This window comes from Gorilla gorilla, chromosome 9, assembly GCF_029281585.2.
Source record: "Gorilla gorilla gorilla isolate KB3781 chromosome 9, NHGRI_mGorGor1-v2.1_pri, whole genome shotgun sequence".
NCBI lineage: Eukaryota > Metazoa > Chordata > Mammalia > Primates > Hominidae > Gorilla > Gorilla gorilla.
In genome coordinates this window covers 119771804-119784160 of record NC_073233.2, presented here as the reverse complement: position 1 = coordinate 119784160, position 12357 = coordinate 119771804, and the positions used below count along the sequence as shown (strand labels likewise).

At 42.6% G+C, this 12357-nt stretch overlaps 2 protein-coding genes across 8 annotated transcripts in view; one reads left to right on the top strand and one right to left on the bottom strand.

The window, feature by feature from the left end:
• Positions 1 to 1825: 1825 nt before the first annotated feature.
• CFAP68 (cilia and flagella associated protein 68) lies at positions 1826 to 6445 on the bottom strand. Of its 4 annotated transcripts, XM_031016014.3 has the most exons (5): positions 6304 to 6445; positions 4288 to 4418; positions 3300 to 3530; positions 2695 to 2761; positions 1826 to 2127 (listed from the first exon to the last, which is right to left on the bottom strand). In XM_031016014.3, exons 2-5 carry the CDS (start codon positions 4378 to 4380, stop codon positions 2018 to 2020), a joined length of 501 nt encoding a protein of 166 aa, XP_030871874.1. In that variant the 5' UTR covers positions 4381 to 4418; positions 6304 to 6445; the 3' UTR covers positions 1826 to 2017. The 4 variants fall into 4 exon arrangements, with proteins under 4 accessions (XP_030871874.1, XP_055211479.1, XP_030871876.1 ...); XM_055355504.2 differs by lacking the exon at positions 2695 to 2761; XM_031016016.3 differs by lacking the exon at positions 4288 to 4418 and having other exon boundaries at positions 6304 to 6432.
• A 290-nt stretch (positions 6446 to 6735) lies between these two features.
• The window catches only part of ALG9 (ALG9 alpha-1,2-mannosyltransferase), a 97390-nt gene continuing 91768 nt past the window's right edge, over positions 6736 to 12357 (top strand). For 2 of the 4 annotated variants that reach the window (XM_019036650.4, XM_055355502.2), the window contains exons 1-4: positions 6777 to 6948; positions 7197 to 7353; positions 8893 to 9096; positions 9265 to 9423. In XM_019036650.4, coding sequence (XP_018892195.3) covers positions 6777 to 6948; positions 7197 to 7353; positions 8893 to 9096; positions 9265 to 9423 — 692 coding nt within the window. Of the gene's footprint in view, positions 6949 to 7196; positions 7354 to 8892; positions 9097 to 9264; positions 9424 to 9799; positions 11860 to 12357 lie in introns of those variants that run through there. The other 2 variants (XM_004052113.5, XM_019036649.4) reach the window with 2 other exon arrangements.

Sequence of the window (12357 nt, the reverse complement as noted above, 5' to 3'; positions counted from 1 at the left end):
TAACTAATGGTGGGACAACTTGATAGCCATTTAGAAAAAAAAAGAAACTTCCTCACTACTGAGTAACAACAAAAATTCCGGATCTATATCTGGAAACTAAAGTAACAAAGGTTTGAGAGGTAATATATGGGAGATAAAAAATATCTCCTTGCTTACGAGGACAACATATGGGCAATATCTCTCAATAATGCCCATATATTATAGTGTCTTCTTACACAGTAGATAAAAAAAATAGGAAATACTAATCAGTTTAACCATATTAAAATTAAAACTGTTGATTTCCTAAGTTTACCAAACCTAAGCTATTCACAACCCTTTCTCAGTCTCTACTAGTTCCCTACTTTGACTCATTTTAAACCACTTGGACCCTTATTTCAAATCCTTATAAATACCTTACTCTAACATCCCCCCTTCGAATCATTACCAAGACTCTGTGTCAAGTTGATGGTCTCCTTTGCTACACTACAATAGGTTTAATGAGCTTTGTTTAGTCAACAGGTTTCCTTAGTGACCTTTGTTGGGGGGAGTAGACAATTGACAGTCCTTATCTTTTTGAGAAATATACTGAAATCTTTAAAAAAAATTTTTTTTGGTAGAGATGGGGTCTTGCTATGTTGCCCAGGCTGGTTTTGAACTCCCAGCCTCAAGCTATCCTCCTGCCTCAGCCTCCCAAAGTGCTGGGATTAGGTGTGAGCCACTGTGCCCAGCCAGTATACCACGATTTTTTTTTCTTTTTCTTTTCTTTTTTTTTTTTTTTTTGAGACAGAGTTTCGCTCTTGTCGTCCAGGCTGGAGAGCAATGGCACCATCTCAGCTCACTGCAACCTCTGCCTCCTGGGTCCAAGCAATTCTCCTGCCTCAGCCTCCCAAGTAGCTGGGATTACAGGCACCCGCCACCAAGACCAGCTAATTTTTGTATTTTTAGAAGAGATGGAGTTTCACCACGTTGGCCAGGCCTGACCTCAGGTGATCCACCCACCTCAGCCTCCCAAAGTGCTGGGATTACAGGCATGAGCCACCGCACCCAGCCCACCAAGATTTTTATAGATTAAATTCTATTTCTAAGATCTGCTCCAAAATTAATTCAATAAGACAAAGTAGAAGTAGGTAAGATTAGTCATAAATAGTTGATGCTGGGTAATGATACATGGGAGTTCATTAGACTAGCCTGTCTACTTTTGTTTTACGTAAAATTCTCCATAATAATCTTAAAAAGTTACGTTTGTTTTTGTAGTCCTCAAGAGGGGATGTTCACCGAGATCACAGCAAAGTTTGCACTATATGACTCTGGCTTATACCCAGAAAGCATCTAGCCAAACCTAGCCTAAGTTATGCTAGATTCTGAGGTCTTGCTACGACAGAAGGAAGGGAAGACCACAGTGGTTGTAGACTTCAGAGAAATAATTCTTTTTTTTTTTTTTTTTTTTGAGACAGAGTCTCGCTCTGTCACTCAGGCTAGAGTGCAGTGGCATGATCTCAGCTTACCACAACCTCCACTTCTCGGGTTCAAGCGATTCCCCTGCCTCAGCCTCCTGAGTAGCTGGGATTACAGGCGTGAGCCACCATGCTCAGCTAATTTTTGTGTTTTTAGTAGAGACAGTGTTTCACCATGTTGGTCAGGCTGGTCTCGAACTCCTGACCTCACGTGATCCACCTGCCTCGGCCTCCCAAAGTGCTGGGATTACAGGCATGAGCCACCGTGCCTGGCCTGAAATAATTCTTTTTAAGGCCCTTCTACAACACCCCAAATGTAGAACTGAGTTGCTGTATTAAATTTGACATTTAAATCTTGGTTAAAACAACAACAAAAAAAGGGATAAAGAATATTTACTGTGTTTTTTGCTTTATTTATTCAGAGTGAAACTGTGTTACAGTGAGCTAAATTTTTAGCTGTACTTAGAATGTGCTCCCTCCTACATTTCACTCTGGAAAAGTGAAGTATCTTATCATTTCTTAGAAACCTGGATGCGAAACTAGTCAATATTAAGATCTTATACACATCCTGAGTGATGCCCAATTTAAGGCTTTGAATAGCTATTCATGTAAGTTGACTTTTCTGTGCATTTGTATCGGGGAGGATCCAGTTCAGGTTGATGTCCTGGGAACCAGTGAGGCTCTCGCTTAAATCCTGAGGGAAGAAAAAAAAAGGAAGGAAAGACAAATGAAAACAGTCAACACTAAGGAGTTTTAGTAACTGATCTTGCTCTTATTTCTAGGGAATAGACAGTAAGTCCTGTTAAAATTGAAGAAAAAAACCTGTTTACTCATTCATTTAGTTATTCACCTTTTTTTTTTTTTTTTTTTTGAGATAGAGTCTCACTCTGTCACCCAGGTAGGAGTGCAGTGGCTTGATTTCTGCTCACTGAAACCTCCACCTCTCGGGTTCAAATGATTCTCCTGCCTCAGCCACCTGAGTAGCTGGGACTACAGGCATGCGCCACCAAGCCCAGCTAATTTTTGTATTTTTTTAAGTAGAGATGGGGTTTCACCACGCTGGCCAGGCTGGTCTCAAACTCCTGACCTCAAATGATCTGCCTGCCTCAGCCTCACAAAGTGCTGGGGTTACAGGTGTGAGCCACTGCGCCCAGCCTCACTTATTCACCTATTCAGTTTACTTTTATTTGAGTTCCTTCTATGTGCTGGTCACTGAGTTAGGTTCTGAAAATGTAAGAATTTGAAAAAACAGTCCACGTACTATGTGTTGAAAGTGGCATTTTGTTGTTGTAGCTTGTATCATATGTTGTTTCAAAGTAGTGTCCAAACTGGAAAGAAAAATTAACAGATTAAGAATCTGGAAGTCTACAGCTAACATCAGGAAATAAAGATCAATATGACACGAATTCTCACGGACTGTCATATTTTAGATGGACTGAGTTCTATGGTGTTAGTCTATATCCTTCTAACTTTGACATGTTTTGTACGTTTGTTTGTTTAGGAGCGATTTAAGTGCAAGATTCAGATAAACGACAAGTCTAGATAGGCAAGGACCAGGGGAAAAGCTAGTCTAAGTCAGAAGACATTATAAATTTCTGTAGACTAAGAGATAAAAGTCCAAACAGAAGTAAGAGAAAAAGAGGACTGCCCTTCCTTTTGAAACCTTACAGATAATAAAATATTCAACTTGACAGTAAAGGAGCATAGGTGGTTCAGCTGCGGACTGTTCCTCTGCCCCAACCACTTCACTGAAAACTGAGAGATCACCGCACCAGAAGTTATTACATCCCTGCATTTCAAATGGCCACTACATTTCTTTTGCCAACAGAAGGAAACAAACAAACAAAAAAGACAAAGTTAGATTACCTGGGAAGGCAAGGGTTTGGGCTGCACGATATTCCTCAGGTCATATCTTTCCTGGTTCCAGTTGCCCATCAGGGTACGGTTTGAATAGGTATTCTCATTAGTGGTGCATCTCCATCCATACTGGAAAAACTTGGACATATTATTCGAATCTGTCCACACTTCACCATGGCCATCTGCATTAATGAGGCTGCCACAGTGTGGGTTTGTGAGGAAACAGGCGAGGTTCTGTCTCTGGGAAAAGACAAGAATAGAAAAGCTTATTGCATAAACCAGAGAAGAAAAAAAGCATCTTTTCCTGCCCTTGTTTTACATAGCCAGGTATAACACAAGCACACCGTACTAATGATCCAGGCTTTGTTATGGTTCTGTTTCTTCTTCTCTAAGTCCTGGGACCCTTTGATCCATTCTTTCAATCAGCAACAGTGGGTGACCACATGGATTAAATCCACACCCCCGCTCCCCAGGCCTCGTGAAGAGACAGGAAAAACTTCAGTATTCCCAATACAATATGGAGAATTAGTTAAATTTTTAAGGTAATTTTGAGATGTAGGCATTGAGGGACTAAAAGCACTGCTACAGTCAAAGAGAACAAAAAGAAGTGAGAGTTGAGTAACTAGATAACACAATAAATGAGTAATAAATGATCATTTCCTTCCTTCTAGCTCAAATGATGCCTTCCCTGAAGTTAGCTTCTCTTTCAACTCACATAAAACTTTATCTTATCTTTCCCTGTATTTATAACTTTTTACCATACATTAGAGTTCTTTAAGTCTGCATTATATCTCCTATACAGAGCTGTATGCCCCTTAAGGACAGGATCTGTTTTATTCATTATTGTACCCTGTCCTTCTGCCTGTTCTCCCAATCAATCTGGTTTGCATATACCAGATGATCAATGTCTGATTTCACTTTTTTTGGTAAGATAAAAGCTCAATCTTTCTTTTTCCCCAAAATGTGAGTCTGGCCCCCCGGCTTAGGAAGATGATACCTTTCCTGAAGAAGAGTAACTTGATGCTGAGTAGGTTGAGCTGTTTGAAGATTTCTTATGAGAGTCACAGAAATCCTTACTTGGCTGTTCCATGTTCTTTAAAGATGTCAACAAACCTGGCTTCCCCAGTTCTCCAAGCAAAGAAAGAATCACCCAGATTACCATGGGCAAGTGGCCATGATTTGGGAGTCACCACCCACTTGCCTTTCCACAGGCAGAAACAAAGCCAATAATGCAGCATTGAAGGATGACATCCCAGGTAACTACCCTCATACCATCTACCTTTGTGAAGACATATGCATGCACTGATGTTACCAAACAACATGATGACCAGAGTAGCTGGTGCCACAAAGTCCAATGGGCCTGGTACTCATACTGGAGATCTAGGTGTAACTGTCTCTAGGGCTGGAATGACAGACATCACCATCCACTCAGTTGTCCAAGCCAGAAGCCTGGGGCTTATCTTTGACTCTGACTTGTCTTTAATTTTCATCCAGTCACTAAGTCTTGTTGATTTTTGAATCAGACTGCCACCCTCCATTCCCACTGCCAAATTTCAATTCAAATCACTGTCAGCTTTGTCTCCATTATTGCAGTTGCCTCTTATTTTATCCTGCCATGCCATCAGCCTTGTTCCTCTCCAAACCTTTCTCCACAGGAAAGCAGAATTTTTCAAAGTGAAAGTTTAATTGTATCATCTTCTTATTTAAAATCTTTCAGTGGCTTTCCACCATTTTCAGAGTAAGATTCAGTCTGTTGAAATGGCTTACAACAGAACAGAGAACCAAATACAGCATGTTCTTGTTACCGGAAGGGGTCCTGATCCAGACCCCAAGAGACACAAGAAATAATTCAAGGTGAGTCTATAAAGCGTCAGAAAGTTTATTAAGAAAGTAAAGGAATAAAGAATGGCTACTCCGTATGCAGAGCAACCCTGAGGGCAGCTGGTTGCCCATTTTTATGGTTGTTAATTATATGCTAAACAAGGGGTGGATTAATTCATACCTCCACTTTTTAGACTATATAGGGTAACTTCCTGACTTTGCCATGGCATTTGTAAACTGTCATGGCGCTGGTGGGAGTGTAGCAATGAGGATCACCAGAGATCACTCTCATCACCATCTCGGTTTTGGTGGATTTTAGCTGGCTTCTTTACTGCAACCCGTTTTATCAGCAAGGACTTTATGACCTGTATCTTGTGCTGAGCTATCTCATCCTGTGACTAAGAATGCCTTAACTTACTGGGAATGCAGCCCAGGTCTTAGCCTTATTTACCTAGCCCCTATTCAAGACGGAGTTGCTCTGGTATAAATACCTCTGACATTCTCACTTATAAGTGGGAGCTAAACATTGAGCAAACATGGACCTAAACATGGAAACAACAGACACTGCAGGCTACTAACTAGAGTGGGGAGGGCAGGTGGTGTGGGTTGAAAAACTATCTATTAGGTGCAATATACCCATGTAGCAAACCTGCGACCTACCTGGGTGCAATATATCCACGTAACAAACCTGTACCTGCACCCCCATATGTAAAATAAAAGTTGATTTTTTTTTTAAAGGTTTACAACGCTCCCTATGACCTGGCCCCTGCCTAACTCTTCAGTCTCATCTGTTACTCTCCCTCCAATTGTGTTTCAGCCAAACTCAACTATTCTGTTTCTCCATCAAGCTTTTGCATATATTGTTCCTTCTGCCTCTTCACGCCTCTTGACTCAGTTAAGATGCACTTTTACCCTGTTAGCTTTCAACTCGGGTTTACTTCATCCAAGGACTCTTTGACCCACTTCGCCCCAAAACTTGGTAACGTTCTTCTGTGTGCTCCCAGAGCACACACCCTGCCATAACAGAGTTGCCTGTTTTGCTCTGTGCATTCCCCACCAGACTGCAGGCTCATTGAAATCATAGGCCACATCTTGTTCATCCACATATCGTAACCACCCTCACAGTGGCCTGACACGCAATAGACACTCAATAATCTTTCTTGAACGAATAGAAGATAGGAGATTTAAGCACCTGGAAGAGAAATTTTGAGCAGCAGAGACACTGGGAGGCAGCCATTTTAGACGAGGTGAAAAAAGTTTCAAAACCTTCTGCGTCAGGAGCATGCGAGACACAGTCCAACCTCTTCCTTGGCCTCAGCCCCGCCCCGTTTCTTTCACCCAGAACTCGCCTCACCCCGCTGCGCTAGTGACCGCTTGTGACCTCATGCAGGTGTGATGAAGTCGCTCAAGGCCATGCTTGGGCTAAAGACACTTTGATCTTCCCGAGGGGGTGAAAGGGCGAGGGGACAGGAAAGTGCGCGTCTTGCTTTTGCACTCATAGTTATCATCCACCGGGGAGTCGGTACACCGGCTCGTCTAGACAACCGGGCGCCATGGGTGCGTCATCAACTAGTGACGGGTGAAGACGGGGCGGAGAGAGATCCGTGAAGGAAGTGACGTAAAACGAGCGCCACAGAGAACGCGAGCCGGGAGTCCGTGGAGGCCATGGCCCCTCGGCGCCTCCTGTTGGTTGGGGAGGGGAATTTCTCCTTCGCCGCCGCTCTGAGCGAAACCCTGGATCAGAGCACTCATCTTACCGCCACCTGCCTCCAGCGCCCGGCCGAGTTGGCTCGGGATCCACTGGCCTGGGAGAATCTGCAGCGCCTGCGCGAGCGAGGTAGCGAGCCCGCCCCTCTGCGAAACCCCGCCCAGCGGCCGGCGCGTCCCAAAGTGGAAAGGGTGGGGGCGTGGGGATGTAACCCACGTGGAGATTGTTCTTGATCGCCTCACGGATATTCACATAAAGCCGGCTTTGTGCCCAGACTTGGGCTGGTCTGCACGGTTTAACTTAGGAAGAGTTTTTCTGTTCCATGTCTTGAGGCATCCTCCTGTCTATATTTTGCGCCCCCAAACTATCTTTGCCAGGTATCGATGTACGTTTCGGTGTGGACTGCACCCAGCTGGCAGATGTCTTTGAACTGCACGAGAGAGAATTTGATCAAATTTATTTCAACTTCCCGCATTGTGGACGCAAAGCTGGCGTAGCTAAGAACAGGGAACTGCTTGCCAAATTTTTCCAAAGGTGAGGAAAGGAGCGCCCTCACAAGGAAAATGTTTAAGGTGTCCATAACATAGTTACTGTACCCAAACATAAGGCACACGTGCAAGCTACTATGATATGTTTAGAAGAGACTATAAAGCCCCAAAGGAACCCCAAATTTAGTTGGAAAGACAGATATATAAACCTAAATGCTAAATGAAAGTACAAATAGTGTACTCTTGGGTGTGTAAAAGAGGATCATTTATTTTTGACAATGCAAAATAATGAGAGCCATATAGTCTAATGGCTAAGAACGTGCACTTAGAAGCCAGACTGCCTGGATTCAAATCCCAGCCCACCACTTAACAGTTGTTATTTTTTTATTTTTATTTATTTTTATTTTTTGAGACAGAGTCTCGCCCTGTCGCCCAGGCTGGAGTGCAGTGGTGTGGTGCAATCTTGGCTCACTGCAAGCTCCGCCTCCTGGGTTCACGCCATTCTCCTGCCTCAGCCTCCCAAGTAGCTGGGAGTACAGGCGCCCGCCACCACGCCCAGCTAATTTTTTGTATTTTTAGTAGAGATGGGGTTTCACCGTGTTAGCCAGGATGGTGTCGATCTCCTGACCTTGTGATCCGCCTGCCTTGGCCTCCTAAAGTGCTGGGATTACAGGCATGAGCCACCACGCCCGGCCAACAGTTGTTATTTTAAGCAAGCTTACTTAATCTTTACATGCTTCCGTTTCCTCAACTGTAAACTAGGGATATTAATAGTAACTAACTGGGCCAGGCGTGGTGGCTCACGCCTGTAATCCCAGCAGTTTGGGAGGCCGAGGTGAGCAGATCACCTGAGGTCAGGAGTTTGAGACCAGCCTGGCCAAAGTGGCAAAACCCCACCTCTACTAAAAATATAAAAATTAGCTGGCCGTGCTGGCACGTGCCTGTAGTCCCAGCTAGTTGGGAGGCTGAGGCAGGAGAATCGCTTGAACTTGGGAGGTGGAGGTTGCAGTGAGCTGAGATCATGCCACTGCACTCCAGCCTGGGCGACAGAGCAAGACTCCATCTCAAAAAAAAAAAAAAAAAAGTAACTAACAGCCTCATAAAATTATTGTGAACTGAAAACAGTGCTTTACATGATTATACCACAAGACATGATACTATTGGAGGTGTCCGATGGGGCATAGCTGTCAATAAAGTTTTGACAGAGGTGGTATTTTAAACTAGTATTTGAATTTCAGGAGGGCAGTGAAAAGAACTTTCTAAATGGAAAGAAACAGCCTAAGCAATGAATCATATATAGGAACTGTGCAGATATTGATCTTTCTGTGACATATGCATGAACGACACAAATGCAAAGCAGACCCTGGTCAGCCAATCTTATCAGTGAGTGGGTTGAACATTTAATTTATGCTTCTATTTACTTCCAGCTACTTTCTTTGCATTTTTTGAGGTCTAATAGATCTTTGCACATAGGTATGATTGGATTTTAATTATTTCACAGGCAAACCATGTGTATGTTGCCAACTCCTGTGGTAATTTCCACTTGTTTATGATAATTAGTTAGTGTTTATTTTCTCCCTATTAGCTGTGCAGACGTTCTTAGAGAGGAAGGAGAAGTCCACGTGGCATTATGTAGAGGACAAGGTGGAACTCCTGCGGATAAGCCCCAGAGAGAATGGCACAACAGTTGGCAAGTGGTTGCCATGGCAGCCCTGGGGGGGCTCATTTTAAGCGACGTGTATCCATTCAGCTGTAAGGCTGTGCCAGGGTACAAGTGCACTGGATATAGGTGGGTAATAGCATAGGTTTAAGCCTTCTGCGTTTTCATCTCTCTCACTAATGATAACAAAATCTCATAGACAGACTCAATAGGCCCTGTCAATTAACTGATTCAGTCTGTAAAAATACTTGCTTATTTTAATAATGACAGACTTCATATTGGTGTCTATTTTGCCAGGAGTCAAGATAAGTCCTTTCATGTAGAAGGTGCTTTGAACCATGTCTTCACCAGGAGCTTACCTTTCGAAGGTTCTCAACCCAGAATCTTCAGGATCAAACTGGGTAACCAGTGGTTTTCCTTTCCAGAACCAGAAGCACTTGTAGGAAAGTTGAACAGGTAACCAGTTATTTTGCTGGAAATCACTTCCATCTCCAGTTGTATCCTGATTGTCTTGATGGCAACCATATATTGAATGGATGGTGCATAAATTGTTAGTGATGTTGGTGCTATGTTTATTTGTCAGCCTGGCCTCCTTAAGCATCTCTAGAATTAAAAATGGTCACATTTTCTGATATATTGTAGGGATGGTGGCTGTCAGAGTTCTGAAATACACATCTGTTTCTCCTTATGGTAGATGATTTCTTTGTTTCCTTTCAAGATCAATTTAAAGATAATTCTTTTCTGTCCAGCTATTTGTATTTTTAATTCTAGCTACATTATAATTATTTACTATCTTAAGTTAGAAAAGTTATTTTTGTGTGTGTTTAAACAGGGGTTTCCTGGAAGCACCTTCATGTCATCCTATCAAAACCATAAATGAGAAACTCATTGCTGAATTAGGCAAAGTTTTCCCGCTAAAAAGGCTGAAGTGTTCCTACCCTTTGCTGCCACAGGAAGGTACCAGTGTTCTTCCTTTCTGGAATTGTGACTTTCTGTCAGCTGCTTTTTGGATTAGTCTCCATGAAGATAACTCAAATTCTGAGTCCCTGACTGGTGGGACATCACAAGATGTGGAAGACTTTCTAGTGTCATTTTCAGAACTTAGCCTTCTCAAGAATCCTGGAAGAGATGGTAAAGAAGAAGCTTGTGAAGGAACCTGTGGCCAGGCCAAGGTCTGCCTTAGACCTTCTCTCCTAGTGCATGTTCAGGATGTCATCGAAGTACCAGACTTCCTCTCAGGTTCTCTGCACATCCTCAGTGGACCTGTCTTTCAGAAGTGCCACATTTTGCCTTTCACAATGCCAGCATTTCATGAAACTTTATTTATCCTTGGGTTTAATCAAAATCTGAAGGATGGCTGTCTTCAATCACTGCTGGATCATCTGAAGGGCATTCTAGATAGCCTGCTGACCCAGACGTTACCGGAGAGCTCTAAGCTGAGCAGTTTAGTCAAATTTGTCCTTCAGTCAAATGGAAAGGATTATATGATTCGTGTGAAGACTCATAATTTTAGCCCAGATTGTACTGAGGATCTAATTATTGGGTCTGTTATCACATCTGCCACTAGTGTTATACATAAAGACCAGTGTTTTGTGTTTGTGTCTATGAACTTGGACTTATTAGCCATGCTTGTCTGGTGTATCTCTGACTGGAGAATGTTGTGGACGTTTGATAACCGTTTCCTGAAAAATTTTGTCCCTGGCAAAATAGAACCCTTTAAAAGTCATTCTCTGTATCCTCCATGTTATGTGCATGATGTTAGTTTTTGGATAGATCAGAAGAAAGGATTTGATGAACTAGAGTTTCACACTGTGGCCCGAGCAGTGTCTCAGGACACTATTATATCCATACAGTTTCTTAGCCGTTTCCAGCATCCAAAGACTCAACAGGTCAGTCTCTGCTATAGATTGACCTACCAGACCTGTGACAAGGCCCTCACCCAGCAGCAAGTAGCATCAATGCAGTCCCAGTTTAGGAAGGAGATTCAACAACACCTATATGTTGTACCTCGGTAGTTTGGTAAATCCTTTTCTGCAGCGTGATCCTTCATTGCGGGGGATGTGGAGGAAAATTACCAACTTGCAACCAGTAGTCCTTTCTGGATTTTTGTTTTTGTAAAATCTCTTACTTTGTGACCATAGCTACTGTTCGTTGATCTTTTTTTTTTTTTTTTTTTTTTTGAGACGGAGTCTTGCTCTGCCACCCAGGTGGGAGTGCAGTGGCAGTGGCACGATCTCGGCTCACTACAAGCTCCCCCTCCCAGGTTCATGCCATTCTCCTGCCTCAGCCTCCCGAGTAGCTGGGACTACAGGCGCCTGCCACCACGCCCGGCTAATTTTTTTTTTTTTTTGTATTTTTAGTAGAGACGAGGTTTCACCGTGTTAGCCAGGATGTTCTCAATCTCCTGGCCTCGTGATCCGCCCGCCTCGGCCTCCCAAAGTGCTGGGATTATAGATGTGAGCCACCGCGCCCGGCCTACTGTTAGTTGATCTTAAAGATACCTTGACTCTATCACTGAAACTTATAGATTATAATGTGATTGGTGACATTTGGAGTTGTGTAATATTTTGGTCCCGAGAAGTGACTAAAACAATAAACAAAACAGCATCTTGTACTTTAGATACTCTATTGTTGAACAGGCAGTAGAACTTAAGTGTCTCATCAAATATAAATATGTTTTCCACACTGTCAATTACTCTTCCCTTAACTTTGTTGTATCATTTCATTAAATCACCTTATGAGAGTAGTTTTTGGAGTCAGACTAACATTTATTAGCTTGGGAAATTGCAAATATTCCACATTAATTTTGGTATTATTATTATTATAATCATCACCATTTTAATTCTGTGGTTGAAAGTCATGGAACGAATAAAGTGTCAGATTTAGGGTTAACATTTGGGTCTGTTTGACTCTAAAGCCCATGTTCTTTCTGCTACTTTCTGTTACTTCTTCCCTAGTCTTTAACAGTAATCATTCAACTGTGATTAAACTTTGCCTCTCTGGATTTTGGGGCCTTCTGTTGTAAGTATCTCTAAGGGACACTGGAAAATTAACTTTGCTTAGGATTCTGCAGAATGCGGTACTCTAATGTGAAGTAATGTATGTTCCTGCTAATAGTTAGGCTCCACATTTGGGATTATATTCTGTGAGAGACGTGACTGTCTTATTTATTCTTGGAGGAAAGCACTTGGGAAGGCAAGAATGGAAGTACAGAGACAAATTAGGAGGTTATTGCAGTAATGCAAATGAGATAATGATGACCTGGACCAAGGTGGTAAAATGTTGGCTTGGATAATATTTGGAAGGACTTGCTGATGAATTAAACATTTGTGTGTGGGTGAGAGAGGTGTGGGGTTAGAGAAATAAAGGAATTAAGCAAGACTACTAGGT

Coding starts and splice junctions, on each gene's coding strand:
- CFAP68 (XM_031016014.3), bottom strand. CDS start 4,380: ATGGAACAGCCAAGTAAGGATTTCTGTGACTCTCATAAGAAATCTTCA. Junction 3,531..4,287: donor GTTACTCTTCTTCAGGAAAG/GTATCATCTTCC, acceptor GTCTTTTCCCAG/AGACAGAACCTCGCCTGTTT. Junction 2,128..2,694: donor AATGCCACTTTCAACACATA/GTACGTGGACTG, acceptor TTCTTCCCTCAG/GATTTAAGCGAGAGCCTCAC.